This window comes from Saimiri boliviensis, chromosome 16 (assembly GCF_048565385.1).
Source record: "Saimiri boliviensis isolate mSaiBol1 chromosome 16, mSaiBol1.pri, whole genome shotgun sequence".
Classification (NCBI taxonomy): domain Eukaryota; kingdom Metazoa; phylum Chordata; class Mammalia; order Primates; family Cebidae; genus Saimiri; species Saimiri boliviensis.
Window position 1 is genome coordinate 69,322,826 of NC_133464.1, and position 21,602 is coordinate 69,344,427.

Below are 21,602 nucleotides of genomic sequence, written 5' to 3' on the forward strand. Positions count from 1 at the left end.
TTACATTTTTAAAGATTGCATCAGCAATTCATGCTTTATTACTCCCGAATTAGCGTAATGCTTCAAATCATCTTGTTGTAATTCAGAATAATTATCTGTAATTAAAGATAAATTCTTGTAGGGTGAGAATATCAATTCCTATTCAAATCTCTTTATTTTGATTGTGCCTATCAGCCACTACCCAAATCCTACCCAATAACTCTGAGCACTTCTGGAGCTGACTTTGCTCTATCCAATGCATTTGTATTTTTTGCACCACTGTGTATTGTCTTTTGAGATCAGCATTCCTCTAGATATTTTGCCTTGGTTGATGCTCTTAAAGGTACTAGCTTTTGTTTGGTTGGTTGAGTTAATTCACTTTGAGATTCTGAGGAAAGCTATGAAACACACTTTAGAACTTTCACACAGGCACATATAGACAGATCATACATGGAATTTCAGGAGAATCAAGCATCCCCTAGGACTCAGGTTCTCCAAGTATGTCCCTGACCAGCAGCATTAGCAGTACTGGGAACTTGTTAGAAAAGTAAACCCTTTGGCCTGACTGAATCAGAAACTCTGGGGGTGAGGACCAGTAATCTGGGTTTTAACAAGGTCTTTGGGGGATTCCAATGCCTGGAAGATTGAGAACCACAGCACTAGGAAGAGTTAAGAACTCTGGCCTGGCAGGAGGTCACTGAACATGCTGGAATAAATATTAGGACTTCTGAGAGCAGGAAGGGTAATGGATCCGTGCAAGCTCTGAACTTTTTACCTTCACCGAGTGTTAACACCTGCTTCATGTTTCAGAAGAAGGATCCATTTGCTCCCATGGGAGCAAAACCAGTGGCACTATCATTTTCCATGTCATGTGGAGGGGTAAAGAACCAGCTGGGGACACCCCCGGGAAATGCTCCCAGGTGTCTGGAACTATTAAGGAAAATAGAGGAGGTGACAGGAATGGGTGGGTTCTCTCACTGGGTACACACCTATACTTAGATTGCCCTCCTGGCCTGGCCTAGGAGGCAGGCAAGCACTGGAGACTCTCACGCTGTATAGTAGAGCCCAATTAGAGAAAACAGAATTTTGTGCTTAGAGTTTCAGTATGTCAGAGACTAGTCCCAGCTACTCGGGAGGCTAAGGCAGGAGAATTGCTTGAACCCTGGAGGCGGAGGTTGCAGTGAGCCGAGATCGTGCCGTTGCACTCCATCCTGGGCGACAAGAGCAAAACTCCATCTCCAAAAAAAAAAAAGAAAAAAAAAAAAAAAAAGAAAAGTCAGAGACTGGCTTTTAGAGTCAGTCTCTAAGTTTTTCCATGTAGGAGGTTTTATGTCTGAGCCAGGCAACTGTCATTAGATTTAATCTTTTAACTATGGTTCCATGCCTGGGTTTTATGATGTGAGTAAAATCTAAGTAAAACTAACTAGATTCATACAGAAGTTCTCATTTGAGACTTGAATCTCTCTTGAGTAAACACTTTCAGAAACACTGTCGATCGCCCTACACACCGTAATCATTTGCCTTTCATGAGGACAGAGACCTGGTCTCCTTGCTTATGGTGAGTGCTCAAAAATATTTTGGCTAAATAAGGACATTTATTATCTCACTGAATTTTCAAAACAATGCCCAGAAATCTGACCCGAGAATTATTAGGAGGCACAATTTCTCCCCTCTGTGTATTCCTATCTTAACCATTAAGTGAAAATACCTGACCTTTTATTTCACCCTTCCCAAAAGTGAAGGGTACCTGGCAAGTTTGGGAAAAGGAACTCTTGTTTCATGCATCTGCTCAGACACAGAATATGCTCTGCTCACTGCTCGCTTATTGCAGTCTTCTGGGGTAAGTAGACTTGAGTTCTTTCAGTTTGACTAATACCGATTTTCAGCATGATCCCGAAGTCCATTTGGGGATGGGTCTGAACTACGTTCTCCAGTCTAGCTTTAGCTGTACATAGATAAAGCTTCTCTGCTCTCTGACCTCTTTATTTCCTCGATAGCTTCAACACACCAGTGCTAAGGACGGGTGTTATTTAGTACCCAGATAAAGATTACAGCCTTCTGAGATGTTGCCTTTCCCTGTTAGAGTTCATGCCCTTGTTCCCTGAGCTGACTAGGTTTGAATACTTTGTTTTCCACAAATCCTGGTAGAAATTTCAGAGTTCCTTTTTTCCTCTGAAACTCCTGCCTTGTTCCAGCACCAGCTGTTGTGAATGTTATAGTCACTTCCTAATGGCGTCCTTAGAGTCACTGCTGAGAGAAGACTCTCATCCCCTAGCTGCTGGCTTCATCCAGGCTTCTAGTACGAGAGCTGCCTAGACCATGTCCTGTACTCACCACACAATCTCGCAGCCTACTGCAATGTATTAGACCAGAGGTTGACACTGGACCCATTAAGTAGAGACTCAGTGGACTCATACCTGGCTTGCAGCCTATGATGCAGTCTGAAGTCAGAAAATGATGAACTAGGCCCAAACTGGAATTCTTCTTTGAGGGAACTGAATTGGAAATGTGGACAAATGCCCACTAGTTGGAAGGAGAGCCCAGGAAGTAAGGTGCATAAGGAAGCTGAGGCTTGTGAAGCTGAGGCTTGTTAAAGAAGAATGCCAGAGGGAAATCACCAAGAATCTGCTGCTTGTTGCTTTGTGGAAAATCAGGTTGCTAGAACTGCCTTGGATGCCAGGTCTAGTCATGTGCTACCTCCAGTACTTTTGGAAACCTAGATATGTATGTTTCCTTTGCAGCCAGAGAAGCCCAACAGAGACTCTCATTATCCATGATGCTTCCATTTGTCTCTTCTGAATTCCCTTTCTGCTTCTCCAGCCCCCTCAAGAAACATTCTGCATGGTATTCCTCACACAAACAAGCATCTCTCTCCGTTCCATACCAAGCAATTCTGCCCACGGCTGGGTTACTCCCCACCTCGCATAGGGCCTTCTTGTCCTCGGGGTCTTCTGTAATTGATGGGGTGGAATAGAGGAGGCAGAGTGGGGCAGATGTGGAAAACACAGCTTGGGGGCTGATCGCCACTCTTTGATGTGCCTAGTTTGGCTCACAACTATTTGGAAGAAAATATTTTTTTGAATTAACATCTAATATTTGAAGATGATATTCCTCCCACCCCCACCCCGCTCAGCCAAAATTCAGATTTCTGGATTCTCTTAAACTCTGCATACCTGATGGCACTGGGCCTCTTTTCCCCAAGCACAGTCATTGTTCAGAGCTGGGTAGCGGCCAGCCAGCCTTCTTCAGTTGAGCACATTCTTGGTGCTAGTTCTCTCCTGGCCTGTCTTGGTCACGTTATGTTACTTCTCTAACACCTGCTGTCATTTGACTTTGCACTCACTGATAGAGACAGAATGAGGGCACGGATGTGGAGGAAGACTGGAAGAAGTTATTCATTAAACCAAGGCTAGGAATAGCACTAACGAAGAAGTTCTGAGGATGGGAACCCAGAACCATCATTGAGTTTGACAAGGAGGAGATCATTGATGGTTTCCATGAGTCCAAAACTCAGGTGGCAAGAGAGTGAAGAAGCTGATGATGGTTATGTAGGGTATAGGAAATTCAAAGAACTGAGCCATCAAATGCAGAAGGGAGGTATGACAGTGTCAGGGATGTAAAATAGTGACCGTTGATAATGTCTTCAGAATGAGACCCATGAAAGAAGGTTAACAAAGAAGGTCATGCTTATGATATGAAGGAAAAGTAGATGTTGTCCAAGAGGGAGGGAGCATATGCATGTCAAAATACATATGGTGGGATGGAGCATTCTGATTAGATGCAGGAAGGTTAGTTTTCCATAGCCAGAGAGGGTTCATCTGTCTCCTCTGAGATTTGTAGACTCCGATGGTATTTGTCCATGTTTTAGTTTTCCTTTTAAAATGGAGGGAACCCGAAAAAGTTTTGATTTGCCATTGATAGCAGTAAGTTCCTTTAAAAAAAAAAAAGATCCCCATGATAGTTCTTCTGTTGAATATTGTGTGTGGCACTGTTTCCTTCACTTGGTGCCCTTAGGAAGATCACTATGAAATTAGTACCACAAATTTACATAAAGAAATTTGATTTACTGAAAATAGTATGTCATAGCCATTAAACATCATTTGTATAGCCTGCATGTAATCATTGAGAATTATGACTTCTGTTTACAAAATCCACGTGCCTCAACCCACAGCTGCTGAGACGTTACTTCCTTCCAGACATTGAGTAGAGCTGGTTCATGTTCCACTTCCGTACCTTCCTGGGAGTTTTACTGAATACATCAGCCCTGTCTTCCTCAAGCTCCCAGACCAGAAATATTTGCTCTTGAGTAAATACATAATCATTTATTGATTGGGGTTGGTTTTTCTCATGTAGCCATAACCAGCACATGAAGGAAGCCAGGACAATTCTTTCAGATTCTCTTCCTTGAAATGCCACCTCTTCCTTCCTCTGTGGCCTCACGCTCCTCAATTCCTGCTTTTTTGAAGCCGTAAGCCAGGCAGTAATGTTTGCTTCCCTGGCTTGATCTCTGCCTGAAGCACCCAAACACCCCTCTGAATTTGGCAAGGGAGGAGACTTGGCTCCTTGTGCTGGTGGCTGCTATCTTGTTTCTACTCCCCAAGTCTGATATTCCCCCAACCTCATGTTGCGACTTGGCTACTTTTCCCAGCATAGACGCCTTTCCCTATGGCAGGTCCCATAATACGCAGCTGGGGAGTTTCTCTGTTTACAGTTTGCTATGGGTTCATTATATTTATTTGATGGGGAAGGTTTCAATTATACCTCAGCCAGCTCATCCTCTTTAATTCATACTCCCACTACCTGCTCTTGTTACCTGTCCTTCTAAATATTAGTCACCTATGTGAAGATAATAAAAAGATCCTTCTGGGTTATCTCTAACTGTATGTCTCTTTTCAAATAACAACTAATCGCCTGAAAGAAAAATTAAAGTCTGAGGGCAGTGAGAGATCTGTAGAATGTTCAGCATCCACATTCACTGGAGAGATTTTGGAGAGAATTCAATCTAAATTCTTATTTTCCAGATGACGCCTGGGGTAGAGAAGGGATTTATTCCAGATAATTTCATTCATCAATGGAAGATCTCCTATTTTCCCACATAAGACTCTGCACATACATGATTCTTTTCTGGTTTGTTATTTCTGCAATAACAACAGAGTCATATCTATGTAGCCCTACATACAATATAGTCGTGTGTATGTGTGTGTGTGTGTGTGTGTGTGTGTGTGTGTGTGTGTACACATATGTACCTGGAGAAAAGTTCCCAAACCCGTTTGAATCATGAGGATCATCGGACATGCCTTTTAAAAAGACAGTAGCAAGGGCTTCTGTTGTATGTCCCGAAACAGTCTCTGAGGCTGGGCCCAGGAGCCTAAGGTCTGGCCTTGGGGTTGCTGCTTGATGTAGTTTCCTTCTCCTCCCACCCTTTTTCTCCCTCTCATAAGGCACTGCATTTTCAAAGATTGGGCCTGGGTTTCCTACCACCATTCCCCTTGTGAAAGGGACCCTGGGTGGGTTTACCATGTTGTCATGGTAGAGCCCAGCATCCACAGCAAGAGAGGCATGCAGGAGGCAGCCTTCGACCCTGAACGCAAGGCCCTGTAGCTTTAAGCAGAGCTTAGCAAGCCTAGTAACTGGCTTTGTTTGTGTGTCTACGTGGAGGAGGAGACCAGCTTGTGAGCAGTACCTGGAGCCCGTGGGCGTTCTCTGGGGAAGCTGCTGCATGAGTCAGGCCTGCAGAGGGTTGGAGACTGGAGTCCTTGACGCACTCAGCAATGATTCAGGGGCACAGCCGAGACCTCAGCATGCTAGGTTAAGCGGGTAAACCACTCTCCCTGGCAGAGTGGGCCTTGGTTGCTTGGTAGGGAGCCATCTTGACTTGAACAGCCGTATCATCACCACTACCAGTACAAGAGAGGGAGATGAGACAGTTTTCTCCTGGAACCTGCCCTGGCGTGTGAACACAAGAGAGTGGAATCGTGGGGTCAAATGGGCCAGGAGACCAGCTTCCAGTGAATAAACATATTCACTAAGGTGTTAGCTCTAGAAAGATCTTATAACTTAGCTGGGTGTACTTGAGGGTGGTATCCATCAGCCAGATACAAGAGGTGAGGGATCTAACCCCTCTGTTGTGAATGACTTGGGGCAGTCCTAGGTGAAAGAGGTGAGGTTGATCAGTGACTTTCAGGCCGCCTCTAGCCCTGCTTTGCACTATATACATATCTGAACTGGGTTCACATACTCTTTCTTCTTGATCTCTCTGAGGGTGAGATATTGGCCTCTTTGACCCCACAGTTGCCCAGTGTGGGGCAGAGCTCATAAATATTCACTCTTTTCTGATTTTGTGACTCTGCTTGTACCCAAAGCCTTGCTGTCTGGCAGGAAAACTAGAGGCTGAGGAATAAGAGAAGAAACAGTGTGTCACTCAGATTTTTTTCCGGCATCGTTTTCACTCAGAGTTGGGAAAGTGCCTCTCCTGCCACACACCTGTGAATCATTTAGAAACCAGGACTCACAGAACAGAGGGCGGACTTCACGCATAACCAAAAGGTTTCCTGGAGGCCGATAAGCTGATACGGCCAGAACAATTGTCTCTTTCCAGGAGCTCAAGGCATATGACCTTTACGTATTTGTTTGTTTGTTTTTACCTTGGATCCTTTAGCCATTCTTGTTGAAGAACCAGTCCTGGGAGAGGGGCTTTTTGGCTAAGCAGCCAAAAAGGCTGCTTGAAGGAAGCGTTGTGGGGCAAGTGAGCTGAGCCCCATGGTGGAATGACAGCTACAAGTCAGTGGCATGGCCCCTTGGCAGTGCTGCCTGTCAGTTTCTCTACCACCCAGGCACAGGTGGGAGCAGTGGGTGTAGGCTCATTGAGTTTCAAGGAACCATGGCCCGTGATAACCAGGTCACATAATAAAGGCGGGGTTATGGCAAGAAACAAGGGGTAATGAAGGAAGAAGTTCTCTCATAAGAAGCTGCTGTGTGATTAGTCCAGAGCTGGAGGCAGCGAGACTCTGGGGACTTTGGCACTTGCGGGGGTGGTGAATCCCATGCTCTGCCATTTAAGAGGCTCGGCCAACCCTGGTTCCGGCTGTTCTCGATGTATGTGCTTTAGCTTCTCCTCTCGCCATGGTGACTTAACACAGCTTCTCCACCCGTATCTTCTGCTCAATTGTAGTTTCCACTTTCTCACAATTTTGGCTTACTCTTCACTTCAGCTAACTCAAGGCTACTCATGGCCTTAGCCAGGGCACTCTTTCAACCTCAGCCCCTGCTAACAGCTTGAGTCTCTGTGTATTTTCCAATTCCAAGTCCTATGAGTGAGAATATGATTGGTCTCGTGAATTCCGGTTTGAGGTCAGCTCTTTACAACAGATTTCCCAGTCAGCCTGGATAGGCAGTACCTGAGGCAGGTGTCTACTTCCAGAGGAATCAGATGAGGACAGATGTAATAGGGGGACATCAAGAGCTGCTGTTTCAGCAGGGGCCCTGGGTGAGATAGTGTCCCTTAGAAAGGGCCGTAGATGTGTTCTGACCATGTTGTACTATATGCAGTCAAGAGTGAAAAACACTTCTGTTACGGGGAAAAGCAACAGTTATAATAACAGGCAAATGTCATAAATTGGGATACTGTCACTAGGTACTTAAAATACGGAGAAAATTTGAAGTGGCCTAATAAACTATGCATAGGATAAAATATAATGTTGCTGGAACCAATAATAATTTGGTGCCAGGCGCGGTGGCTCTGCCTATAATTCCAGCACTTTGGGAGGCCGAGATGGGTGAATCACTTGAGGTCAGGAGTTCGAGACCAGCCTGGCCACTATGGCGAAACCCCATCAATACTAAAAATACAAAAATTAGCATGTGGTGGTGTGCACCTGTAGTTCCAGATACTCAGGAGGCTAAGGCAGGAGAATCACTTGAACCCAGGAGGCGGAGGCTGCAGTGAGCTGGGATCGCACCACTGCACTCCAGCCTGGGTAGCACAGTACGGCTCTTTCTCAAAAAATAAAATAAAATAAAAATTGGTTAATTTAAATTTTTAAACAATTTATTTTTTTATTTCAACAGATTTTTTGAAAACTTGGTATTTGGTTACATGAGTAAGTTCTTTAGCGGTGATATCTGAGATTTTGGTCCACCCATCACCTTTAGGGGTAAAACAAATTACACAAAGATATAGGAATATTGGGGAAAGGGAGAGATTGGGAGAAAGGAAGTAGAGATCCAAGCAAGCATGACATACAAAGATCTAGAGGTCTTAGTGGAATCCACACACTGCTGAATATGAACAAGCAAAATAGGTACAATTATGTTGAGTTAGAACATGATTAATAGGAGCCAATGGAATTTCTTGTATTCTTAGCATTGGCTAAATCTTTGTTACATTTACTTTTGTTTTCAAATCCTTTAACAAGATGAAAAGGAAAAAAGCATAATGAGATTGGGGAATGTGAGTGAAAGGAAAGAAATAAAAGGGCTATAAAATAATAGTTAGATTCCTTTAGCCTGGGAGTTTAAAAAATAGGCTATGGATTGACTTTTTAAATTAAGCTTCAAAATCTAAGGCAGCAGATGGGTAGACTATCCTTTTATTCCAACACCACAATTAAAATCAGAAAGAAAAATGAGGAGGCAAAGACTATTGGTGAGTTGATTGCCAAGCAACCGATCAAATTGCAAAGGGCCAAGCCAATTCACTTTTCTTAACAACAAAATAATTAGGCAATATCTGAACTATGTGAAATTATCTCCATCTTAAAGACACCAAATGAGTTTGATTATTTAGTAATCAATTCACTTCTCAGCACTAGTATCTCAGCCACAAATTCCAGGGCCTCTTGGGCTTCCAGACTTCTGACCAATCGGCTACAAATTCAGGGGCTCTAACAGCCGTCTCAGGCACGATAGTTTGATAGAATAACTTGTAGAACTCAGAAAGTGTTGTACTTAAAATTACAGTTTAATTATAAAGGATGCAAATCAGGATCAGCCAAAAGACACTAGGGCAAGGCCTGGGATGGACCCAAAAGCAGAGCTTCTGTGCCCAGTCTCCATGGGATCAGAATGTGTCACCCTGCTGGCGTGCTGATGTGTTCATCACCCAGGAAGGGCACCCAAGCCTCAGGGTCCAGAGTTTTTATTGGGGTTTCACTGTGTAGGCATGATTGACTCACGGACCACGTGTCTGAACTCAATCTCCAGTGCCTCTCCTGGGAGGCAGGGTGAATATCGCATATCTTGAAGCCCCGACCCTCCAATCACATAATTGGTCTTACTGGCCTGGCCAGCCTCCATCCTGAAGATGTGTAGGGTCCCACCAGGAGTCACCCTATTAGCAAAAACTCAGGTGTGGTCCCAAAGGCCACTGTCTTCTGGTGAGGCTGGAGGCTCCCAAACTGCTGCTGTTGCTGCCCACGTCCCATGGGGAAAAACAGAGAGCTTAGGTGGTCTTTCTGCTTCTTAACCTGCCTCCAAGTGGCTTGCACCTTCGCCTCCCCTCAACGCCTTTTCCCTTCTCCTCTTAGGCTTTCCCACCTCAGGCCCTTAGAGCTCAAAGATGGAGAATCACTCTTTCCTGTCTCATTTTCTGATTCAAATTATCCATGTGTCATGAAAAAAGATGGTGGAATGTTTATCCCACAGTCCCACCAAGAGTTCCAAAAAAGAAAGATTTGGTCATTGGCACATTTCCTGAAGTCTCAGTTGGGTTGCTTAGACTGTGTGCACCTCATCGTCAACGTCATCCACAGTAACCCAGGAGCAGTGGCCCACTGAGGCATGGAAGAAGTGGCCTAAAAGTGAGTAGCACTGAATTCGAGCTTCACATTTCCCCCTCCATTCACCCAGCAGATGGCTCAAGCACAAGCAAGGCCCTTCCTTTGCTCTGCCTGCTTTCCCCGCCAAAAATAAAAATCTCCCTGCTACAGTGCCTGCGGAAATGCATCTACTGGTATTTTGTTCTTTTGTTTATGGCTTTCATGCATAGTGAAAATGCAAATTGTCTTAGAAGTCATTATATTGCGAGTCACTCTATTTGTTCATTGCATGAAGAAACGAGTCACCCTCTCTCCTTTGAGGTCCCGGTGGGAGAGGCCACTGGCCAGGAAGGAAAAGGAGCAAACTCTGCTTACACCTCCTTATGCTTCCCATTTCAACAGAGTGCACAAAAGCAATTTCTCATCGAGTTTGCAAAACTCATGTTGTCTGCCTTGGAGTTTTCTTTCCCTCCTCCCTCCACACCCCATTTCCTCCCTACCTCCTATACTCGACTATCGCAGGAAAGAAAGATGTCACGCTGGTTGAGGGCCCACTGTGTGGCTGGCTGGAGCATGACCTGTGGCATGTCATTTAGACCTCATCGAAATCCCAGCAGCAGGGACTATCAATCTGCTTTATGAGCAGAACAAACAAATCATAGGAGAATTAGTACATTTCCCAAAGACACCAAACCCCGCGTGGTACAGCTGAGATGTGGGCCCAGGTTGGTCTGGCTCTAAAGTGTTTTCATAAGGCAGTGTTAGCTGTTTGCTCTTTCCTCTGGATCCTACTTTCCCCTTTCTATTCTGGTTGATTAACCTTGTCACATGAAGTTTTTTTTTAAAAAGTTCTTAGAAAGAGGATTATATACTTCAAACAAAAACAATCCATCACAAACTCCTAGCGTTTTCAAGACATCATGAAAACATGTAAATGTCCACAAAGGGTTAAGAATAGTATTACCACCCTCCTAGAATCATAGCCTATTTTTTGCAGGTTAACAGGTAAAGGCCGGTTAACAAACTGGCAGAGGCACAGAACGAGCAAGCTCAGCTTATATTCTCTTCACAGCCTTGCAGCAATTCCTTTCTGCAACCACCTGCCCTAGCTCAGGTTCCCATGAGGTTATTCACTGGGAACAATGATCACTAATCCTTATCGAGGGTTTACTACACAGCAGACATTGTGCCTTGTGCTTTATATGTGATAGCTAAGTGATTCTCACCATCTCCCTATGGGGAGGGCATAATTTCCACTGTCTTCTTTTGAAGGATGCTGAACACAGAGATGTCCACTTCTTGCTCAAGGCCACATGTCTAGTTAGCTGTGGCGCTGGGGCAGGAACCCAGGCAACCAAGCTCCAGAGGCTATGCTTTATGCCCTGAACTTGACTTTCTCCATTCTTTCCCTGGCTACATTTATATTGCACAGCGGAATCTGGAAGTACCATGTTCCCCACCTTTTGCCTGTTGACAGTGCTATGCCAGTTATTCTTGTTTCTCATATCAAATGCAAACCATTTAGAGTTGTCACTTGGAAATTCTGCAATGTTTGTCCCGAGAACAGGGGAACAGGACTCTGAACAGCCCAAACATTGCTCACCCTCCCTACAACTCTCTTTTACGTAAGCTTCGCTGGGCAGTTTTCAGAAACGAGCCCGTACAGTCCCCCCCCACCACCCCCGACCCTCTGTACTACTCTCCACCTTACCCTCCCAGCCCTATTTTTAAACAAGATTGGGACTCACTTGTTTGTGAAGTCACCAAATCAATTCCAATTTATTAACTGAGAACAAGCAGGCAGACAAGTAAACAGAGTCTGAGGTGCAAAGCCAAAAACGCAGGTTAACAAACAGACAATGTGAAAGACATCTGGACAAGCACGAGAACAAGCCAGGCTGATCACTCAGCCCCTGCAGACAAAGTGCCGTGGAAGGGATTAGAACACACAAGGACTTCAGCCCCGCTGAGTCCCTTTCTAGCAAAACCACGTCTTATAGCCATGCGATAATAGCTCCGCTTGCATGAAGCATGGAAGACAAAAACCTAGCCCCAGGGAGTCAGAGTGTGGCCACCTGGTCTGCTCTGAGGACTGTGGCCAAGGGAGAGGGTCTGGATGCCTTGCAGCAGAAATGAGGGAGAGAGAAAACCAAGGGGATGTGGAAGCCTTCAGACAGGTCCGGGGACATGTGCTGGGCGGGACACCCCAGTTCCACACTCGGTGCTAATGCCTTACACCCACTATCTCTGGGCAGCTCAACAAGGATGTCCTTGGGACCAGAGCACCTGCCTTCCATCCTGTCCCTGCTTCTCACCAGGAAGGTGTCCTTGGGTAAGTCTCATAATCTCTCTGTGCCTCAGTTTCCTCATCCAGGCTTCAGAGACAATAATAGTTCTTGGAGACAATAATATTCCGTGGAGCAATAGTGAGGATTTAGAGTTAATATATATAAAACAGTTAACATGGCACGACACAGTGGCTCATGGCTGTAATCGCAGCACTTTGGGAGGCCAAGGGGGTCAAATTACCTGAGGTCAGGAGTTTGAGACCAGCCTGGCCAACGTGGCAAAACCCTGTCTCTACTAAAAATACAAAACTAGCTGAACGTGGTGGTGGGTGCCTGTAATCCCAGCTACTCAAGAGGCTGAGGCGGGAGAATCACTTGAACCTGGGAGGCAGAGGTTGGAGTGAGCTGAGATCACGCCATTGCACTTCAGCCTGGGCAAAAAGAGCAAAACTCCATCTGAAACAAACAAACAAACAACCCACTTACAACAGTGCTTGGAACCTAGAAAGCACTACACAAAGACGTGGTCCAACACCAGAGGAGGGTGCTGTGGAGGTTGGTGTCTGGCTGCCAGGGTCCAAATCCAGCCACTGCTCTTTTGTTGCTGTGTGGTCTTTAGCTCGAAACTTAAATTCTCTCTGCCTCAGTTTCTTCATTTGTGTGGGGAAGATAATAACAGCCTTATGGGGTTGTCAAGAGGCTTAAGTGAGGTAATATTATAAAGCACTTCAAATAGCACCTCGCCGCTGAAAAGTACTCAGTAAAATTATTATTTGACCATATGGCTTCTGTCAATTCATTCCTGCCAGGGTGACACTGTAAAAAGAGATCACCTGTGAAAGAGGTAATAGAGTGACCTGTGATATCTATGGTCCTGTTACCATGGAGAGATAATATGAAGTTTTGGTGAGAAAATTACCCCTTCTATTAGTTGATTTTAAATGTCAGCCAAGACTCATTTATTCATATTATAGCGTTTATTTTCGAATGCTACAGTTTCTGTCACCAAGGTCTTCATCCAGAACCTTTCTCCAGCTACTTCTGCTACCTGAGTCCATGCTCCCTGACCTCTCCACATCAGTGATCCATCCATGTGACAGTCTTTTGTAACCAGCTCACGGGTTCCTACCTCCTGCCTGAGTCTGTACAGTTAGCCATAATTACATCACAAAGTTATGTGGCTCATAAAACAGAGCAGCATATTGAATGGAAAATTAAGCCACACATAACCTGGTTGCATCACACCTCGCAGGAGTGCTGTGGTTATTGCACGTGATTTGATTCCAGCTCATAATTTGCAGCAGGGCTTTAGTAAAGGCAGCTTTTCTTTACCTATTATAGTGTTCAAGGGGTTTTCCTGATTTTCTCAGTGTCGTGGGCATTCTGTGAGTGTGTTGTCTGTCAGCTCCACCCCTTATAGAGCTGCTAAAAATACATAAGGAACATGAGCTTTTGAGATTTGCTTAACCAGCGGCCACAGCGCTAGCAGAGCTGCTTTTGGAGAAATGGAGAACATAGAAGTTGATCTGGATGCTCCTGGTTAGTCCTTTCTGTGTAGCACTGGATCTAATAGTGGGCTCTGCAGGCCAGGCCTAGGGCTGGAGAGCTGCAGATAAAGAAACAGATCGTCAGAGGTGATGGAAAAAGGATGCGTGGATTTGGTGATAGAGTGAGAGGAGAAATAAAAAGAAGTCTTTTCTTTGAGCCTGGAATTTAAAAAAGATCATTGTGGTGGAAAGGTTGGGAAGAGTCAAGGGCTCACAGAGAAGAAAAAGACACCGGTCTCCTGTTTATTGAGCACTGCAGGAGAAACGTATAAACCATGCAAAGTACTTACACTCTCCCTTGAGAGAAGAGTCACAACTGTACACAATTGATCTGGAGATCAGGCCTTGAAGAACAGTGCTTTATGACATTATAGAATTAGTTTTGATGTTTAATTGCTTTCAAAATGGTTTATGTAGAGAAGAACCATCAGAAGGTCACTTCTGGCCAAGGGTAGGAGAGGTGATAAGGCTGCAGATAAAAAGTGTTGTCTGGGCACCCTGGCTCATGCCTGTAATCCCAGCACCTTGATAGGCTGAGGTGGGCGGATCACGAGGTTTGGAGATAGAGACCATCCTGGCCAACAGGGAGAAATCCTGTCTCTACTAAAAATAGAAACTGGGTGTGGTGGTGTGTGCTTGTAATCCCAGTTACTTGGGAGGCTGAGGCAGGAGAATCGCTTGAACCAGGGAGTTGGAGGTTGCAGTGAGCCAAGATTGTGCCATTGCACTCCAGCCTGGACACAGAGTGAGACTCCATCGAGAGAGAGAGAGAGAGAGAGAGAGAAAGGGAAAAAGAAAGAAAGAAAAGAGAGGAAAGAAAGAAAGTGCTGTCTGAGCTGCCTTTGACACATTGGTAGGTATTACAAAGGTGGGAAACACAGGTAAGGTGGCACAAGCAAGACTATGGAAGCTGGAAGGCCAAAGAGAGGGTGAGTGCTCAAAATCGGGCCACAGGAGGTGAATAGTTAGATCTCAAGCTGGGAAGATAGAACATCATGCAGGTCCTTTTTAGCTGTTTTGGCAAGTTACTTATCTTTCTGACTCAGTTTCCTGCGTATAAATGAAAATCGTGATAGTACTTACCAGATGGGGCATTGTAAAGACCATGTGACACAACATCAATGAAGAGATGATCATAGCGCCCAGTACACAGCAAACACTCACTGAGTAGAGTGACAGTCATGATGATGATGATGGCAATGATGATGACAGCCATCAGCGGGTCACTGTTAACCAGAAACACAGTGGGAGACAAACAGTGAACAGTGAGGCCGACGACACACTGATGTTTTACTCTGTAGGCCAAGGGGGATTTTTAAAGGGTTCTAAGCATGGGAATGGCCAGGTTTGAAATTCAGATAGTTTCTTTCAGGGGTCAATGCAGTAAACGGATTTGGGGAGGGAAGACAAGACTAGAGGCCAGAAGTCCAGTGAGCGATGTTACAGTAGTCCACGTGAGAGGTTATAATTTGCCTAACCCAGCGAAGCAGACATGGGGATGAAAAGGAAGGGGCATATTTGAGAACTTTAGGTGGTAAGTGGGATAGGACTTGGTAGTGGAGAAGAAAGAGCTGAGGACATTCCCAGCGTTTCTAAGCTAGGTGACTGGATGAACAGTAACTCATCTACGGATGACAAGAGCTATGGCAAAAAAGCATATACTGGAAAGACACAGGTAAAGATTATTCAGTAACACCAAGTTTGGCCAGGTGTGGTGGCTCATGCCTGTAACTAGCACTTTGGGAGGTAGAGGTGAGTGGATCACCTAAGGTTGAGAGTTTGAGACAAACCTCGCCAACATGGTGAAACCCCATCTCTACCAAAAAATACAAAAATTAGCTGAGTGTGTGGCTCACATCTGTAGTCCCAGCTACTGGGGAGACTGAGGCAGGAGAATCGCTTGAACCTGGGAGCTGGAGGTTGCAGCGAGCCGAGATTGCACCACTGCCCTCCAGCCTGGATGACAGAGTGAGACTGTTTCAAAACAAAAACAAAAAACCCCACCAAGTTTGAGGAATCTGCAGGTAGCCAGGTGGACCTCTGTAAATATGACACTGAAACTTGGAAGAAGATGCCAGTAGAAACACAGGCTTGGATGTTGCCAGCACAATGATGATTATGGAACCACGAGAGTGAGTGAGATTCCCCAGGGAAAGAATGTAGGGTGAGAAAAGAAAGATTACAGATGAAACACTGGGAAACACTATCATTTAAGGAATATACGAAGAAAATCAGCTAATAAATCCAAGAAGGACTGATCAGAGAGTCTGAAGGAAAAACAACAGGGTGGGGTGTGACAGAAACTAAGAGAATAGAGAGGTAGGAGAGGGAAGAGGTCTGCCATCTCAAGTGACATGTGCAGACCCACCAGGGCAGGACAGAGAGGGGCCAATTGATTTGGCCAATGTGGGAAAAGGAGGCAAGAGTGGGGAGGAAGGAATGTGAGCTGAGGGAGCAGGGGCAGACAATGTTGATCCTTTCTTTATTTCAGCTATTTTGTTGAGAAAAGGTGGGGTGGGGGTGAGGGGGAGACAGAGGTAGCCAGAGGAAGGAATGGAAAAACAGAGCTAGAGTGTGCTTAATGGTTTTTGTTCTAGTGGGAGAGATTGAAGAAAGCTTCTATCTAATAGGAAAGAACTTATGAAGAGGAAGAGGTTTCAGAGGCAAAGGAAAAAAAGAAGTTCAGAAAGAGGTAAGTGGATATAATACCAGGAGCTTCACAAGGACAGAGGTTAGTCTAAAATAAAATAGGAGAAAACCAATCATCTTTTCCATCTTTGGTTAGGTTCTGGGCAAGAAAATGAGTGGCTGAAAGCTTTTGTAGGTGGGCACCAACTTACAGTTTGCCTTTAGCAGTCTTAAGTTTTTAAAATATGTGAAAGTGGAGGCCATGTGCTGTAAGTGAGGGATAGAGTAGACTGTTAAGACCTCTCTGGAGAGTCATGAAGATTTGGAGTTTCTACTCAAAGGGCACTGTGGAAGGACATAAGTTGATGGTAGCACCCATCTGCAATGCTGGGCAATATTTTTCCTTCTTTATTTATTGAACTGAGTATAAGAAGAGAATGCAGGTTGTAGTATTCACTCAAGCTTGGACCCTTGGCACTTAGACGCAGAGGAAGTCCAGAAATGCAAAGGCAATTGGGGATGCTGGTGAAATGGTAGTTTTAAGAACAGCCATGAAAATAGGCTCAGGAAAGCTAATGATAGTCCTCTGTCTTCTTGTTTATCCCCAAAAAGCTCAAAGACAAGAAATTATCTCAAAAGAAATTATGTCTGTCTTATTATTATTTCATGGATGAGACCCCATTTTTATTTTTGCTCCAATTCATAATCATGAAAAGCAATATATTTAACCTTAAAAGTTTCTTTTTAGACTGGTACAGTTGCTCACACCCGTAATCCCACTGCTCTGGGAGATCCAGGAGGGAGGATCACTTGAAACCAGGAGTTTGAGACCAGCCTAGGCAACATAGGGAGACCCTGTCTATGCACAATTTTTGGGGGGGTGGGGGGGGCTGCACCTGTGGTCCCAGCTACTCAGGAGGCTGAGGTGGGAGGATTACTTAAGCCCAGGAATTTAAGGCTGCAGTGAGCTATGATTGTACCACTGCATTGCAGCCTCAGTGACAGGAAAATTCTGCCACCAATAAAAGTCTTTCTCCTTGTCCTGGGGTTATCTATCAGCTTAAAGTTTTGGAAGTTCCTAATTTCACTGGATGAGCACCCATAGCAATCAGACAGTTTTCTGTGACCTGGGGGCTAGCATGGACTTATGTAGCATTAGCAAGGGAAAAGGGAATGTTGTGCAGGGATCCAGCTCTAGACAGAAGTGGCAGAAGGAGCCGGTGCAGTGGCTCACGCCTATAATCCCAGCATTTTGGGATGCTGAGGGGGGCGGATCACCTGAGGTCAGGAGACCAACCTGGGCAACATGGTGAAACCCTGTTTCTACTAAAAATACAAAAATTAGCCAGGTATGGTGGCAGGTGCCCAGCTACTTGGGAGGCTGAGGCAGGAGAATCGCTTGAACCCAGGAGGCAGAGGTTGCAGTGAGCTGAGATTGTGCCGTTGCACTCCAGCCTGGGCAACAGCGAGACTGCATCTCAAAAAAAAAAGAAATGACAAAAGAAGACTCAGGAGAAGTCACTTAACAAACAAGCATCTGGAACATATGGTGGAAAATGAACCCAGTTACCTCCAAAAAACAAGTGGAATGAAAGACCAAGAGTTTATTTTTAAGAGAAACAGGCTGTGGCCTAATAAAAATCAGTTAGTTGAATTAAAAAATTAAAAATATATTAATTAAGTTTGTTGTGCTACCTTAATTTAATCAGCAGAGCCATCATTTTTGGTGGTTGTTGCCGATTGTGGCACAAGAGCAATAATTATTTCCTCTCCCCTGTTAGGGACCCACCCCCTCAGTAGTGGCCATAGAGGAAGGACCCCCCCACTCTAGAAGTGCCACTACCTCTTCCTCAGGAGGCCAAGGAGCTCTGAGAATGCACATTCTGATTCCTCTGGCAGATAGTTTAGAAAGGCCTCTCATTATTGTCAACTGCAAAATAAAAAGCTTCTTTGAGATGGCCTTTCCCATTTTAATGGCCCTTGGAGACATGCAGATAACTTATGGAGCATCCTGACTGTGTATAAAAGACAATTGAATTATAAAGGCCACATAAATATATTCTTGAAAGTAATCGTGACATTTATGTGACACATTATGGTTTGCAAAGAAATGCCTCCTGTTACTGTATTTGAGCTTCATAAAAACTCTTTGTAGTAGGTTGTTATTCTAAGTAACAATAGCCCCTTACATTTCTTAGCTTGAAAACGTACTTTTTCATTATATTAATTTGATTGTATTTCTCTACTGCTTTCCTTAGTATTTTTAAGTCATTTTTATTTCACTCTCCTACTCCTAAAACCTTCAAAAGATTTCTAGAATTAGATAAAATCTCTCATTCAATGCCCTTCGTGTTTCAGCTCAGATCATTCTTCCAGCATATGTCCTTATGCTCACCTTCTTGAAAACACCTTTGTCTTTGTTCTTGTGTTCTCCCTCCTCCAATCCTGTCCTTTTCTTCTCTCTTCTGCTGTCTTCTCTGCTTTTACCAAGGCTCCATCCTTGACTTTCACCAGCCCCTAAAAGCCTCCTTAGCTATCACCTCCTTAAAGTCTTTCTTGCCAACACCTTCAAACTTGGATGTGATAGTTTCCTTTTCAGAGTTCTCAATTTATTTGATATCTTTGTTTCAAAACTTACGTCGTAACAGTGGCAAGGAGACTTAATGAAGCATTTTATGAGATCAAAACTTCTTGAAGGCTACGAGCTTTTTTCTTCTTTATTCAAACCCCAGATCAAGTATCATTTCAACTACGTATTGTTTTCCATGGATACTTAATAATTCCCTTTTCTCTCTACCATGCGTTTTTTTATATACTTTACCTAGATGTGCTAATCACATTGTATTGAAAAGGTTGGTTTAAATGTTTGTCTTCCCTGTTAAGCTAAAAGCACCTCAAAGGAGAATAGCACAGTGGTTTAGCAGCCAGACTGCTTAGGCTTAAATCTCAGCTCTGCTGTTACCAGTAGTGTGACTGTGGGTAAGTTACTTAACCTCTCAGTGCTTCAGTTTCCTTATCTTTGAAATGAGATAAAAATAGTACCTATCATAGAGTTGCTGCGAAAATTAAGTGAATTAATACATATAAAATGCTTACGAGAGAGTGTGGAATTATAATTATTACACTGTGTGGTTTTTTGTATTTTTATTGACAAGAACAATGCTTAAACTAAGCAGGCACCTGACAAATGTTTGTTGAATAAATAAATGAAGAAAATGAGGGAAGGTGCATAGGATGCTTCTTTCTAATAGATTCTAAACTGAAAGATAGAGACTGTTCTTTACCCATAGCTTTTTGAACAAATTAATGAGCTTTATAATAGATGATCAATACTTACTTGTGAAGCATGCTTTGTAAGTATGAATCTAGCAACTGGCAGATTGAGAAAAATAAAAATAATAAATTATGCAATGAATCAGTTTAATCAGATAAGTGGTCACACAAGATTTCACATTAAGGTTGTGAGACACATTGCCTTCTTGTTTTAAAGCTCCCTGTTGGGAAGACGTTTCAATATGCATGGCTGTTGATAATAATATGGAGGAAATTCCAATAATATGGAGGAAACCAAGGAAACCCACCAGGTAGACATCAACTGGGGGATGCCATCCCAGGGAGATGAACATCATGGGGGGAACCAGGACCATGCAACAGAGATGGAGTATTAACACGGATTCTGTGGCTCCCAAAGGGTGGAATGCAGACCCCAGACTGACCAGTCATTGGGAAAGGTGTAGACAGCTGTGCAGTAGCCGCACTCTAGATCGAATAGATAGGGACTTTGAGCCAAAACCGAGACTTTGACTGGAAGATCAACCCGAGGATTTTGAAAAGGCAGATTAAAGGAAAAAAAATCCCTCCTGCTGATGAATCAGACAGGTATGGGGCTATTTCACAGTCCAGCAAACGTGCACACTCATGTCAGCGACCACAGCATGGAAAAAGCCGGGACCTGTTTGTTCAGCTAGAAATGCTTACTCCGGCCTCTGCCCGCCCTCCCCGCCTCGTCACTCATTCCGTGTTGGAGAGGTGTTCTTTTCCCCTATCCCCTTGGCTTTTTAAAGTCACGTCGGAGCAGTTAATGAGGCAGTGGAAAGCAAGCTGGTCCGTTCAGGGTTGCTAATGACTCAATTCCCAGGAGCCTAATCAAAGATTTGTACATCTAATTGCTGTCAAGTCAGCGCCAACCACCTGCCGTTTCGGCAACACCTGAGCTCCGGGCTCGGTAGCCCCTGATTCTAAATGAATCCATCACCATTTCTAAAGGCCGGAAAGCCAGGCTGCCGGGCAACCTTGAAGTGGGCTCGCCCAGGAGGGCAGAGACCAACAGGTCTAACAGAGAGCTGTCACTTCCCTGACAGGGCCAGCATTGGAGACACATCTGCACTTCTCTAGGATCCGATTTCTGCTTTTTTTTTTTTTTTGCAGTGGGAGAAAAAGATAGGTGTGGTGAGGGTGAGGGCGTAGAAAGGAGGAGAGGAGGGGAGAAGGTGACATCTAACCACATTCTTCAAAATCTGATGCGTTTATTCTCAGGGGCAACCATTTCTTTTCTTTCTTTCTTTTTTTTTTTGAGACAGAGTTTTGCTCTTGTTCCCCAGGCTGGAGTGCAATGGCGCGATCTCGGCTCACCGCAACCTCCGCCTCCTGGGTTCAGGCAATTCTCCTGCCTCAGCCTCCTGAGTAGCTGGGATTACAGGCACGTACCACCATGCCCAGCTAATTTTTTGCATTTTCAGTAGAGACGGGGTTTCACCATGTTGACCAGGATGGTCTCGATCTCTTGACCTCGTGATCCACCCGCCTCGGCCTCCCAAAGTGCTGGGATTACAGGCTTGAGCTACCGAGGGGCAACCATTTCTGACTGCAGCGCATGGCAGTGCCTTGGATTAATGTTTGCTGGAGATCCTTTCCAATTAAAATGGTGATTGTTCTATTGCTTAAACCCATTCAGGTCGTAGTAGTCCTCTGAGCTCTTTTGGGAGATTCGGGGAATGAGAAAACATAGTCAATCTGGACCTGAGTGTAACCTGATAGTAAAACAGGCTAGCTACTTCATGGCATATAAATCAGGTAAGAAAATTATGTCTAGCCATTGTTAAGACTGCAATAAAAATTCTTAAACTCACATACTAAATTCTGAGTGTATTCTTTTTACCTGTAATAGGTATATCAGGTATAACAGTGATCGTTGATCTTTCAAAATCATTCTCTAGAGTAGCAGTTCTCTAACTTGAGCCTGCCTCAGAGTCACCTGGGGGATTTATTAAAACACAGCTTGCTGGGCCCCCACCCCAGGGCTCCTGGTGTCCTAGATCTGAGGTAAGGCCTGATGATTTGCATGTCTCACAAGTGGGTGGTGCTGATACCATTGACTTAGGGGGAACCATCTTACAGCATCTTGG

At 44.5% G+C, this 21,602-nt stretch overlaps 1 protein-coding gene across 5 annotated transcripts in view; it reads left to right on the top strand.

Moving 5' to 3' along the window:
- LOC141581653 (uncharacterized) overlaps positions 1 to 21,602 on the top strand; it is a 527,576-nt gene that overhangs the window by 263,764 nt on the left and 242,210 nt on the right. For 2 of the 5 annotated variants that reach the window (XR_012514420.1, XM_074387812.1), the window contains 2 exons: positions 11,990 to 12,066; positions 16,167 to 17,032. The exons of 2 other annotated variants lie outside the window; for them this stretch is intronic. Coding sequence is in view for 2 of the 3 variants with exons in the window: in XM_074387812.1 (XP_074243913.1) it covers positions 11,990 to 12,066; positions 16,167 to 16,196 (107 nt within the window). In the remaining variant the exon portion in view is untranslated. Of the gene's footprint in view, positions 1 to 11,989; positions 12,067 to 16,166; positions 17,033 to 21,602 lie in introns of those variants that run through there. One more of the 5 variants, XM_074387811.1, reaches the window with a different exon arrangement.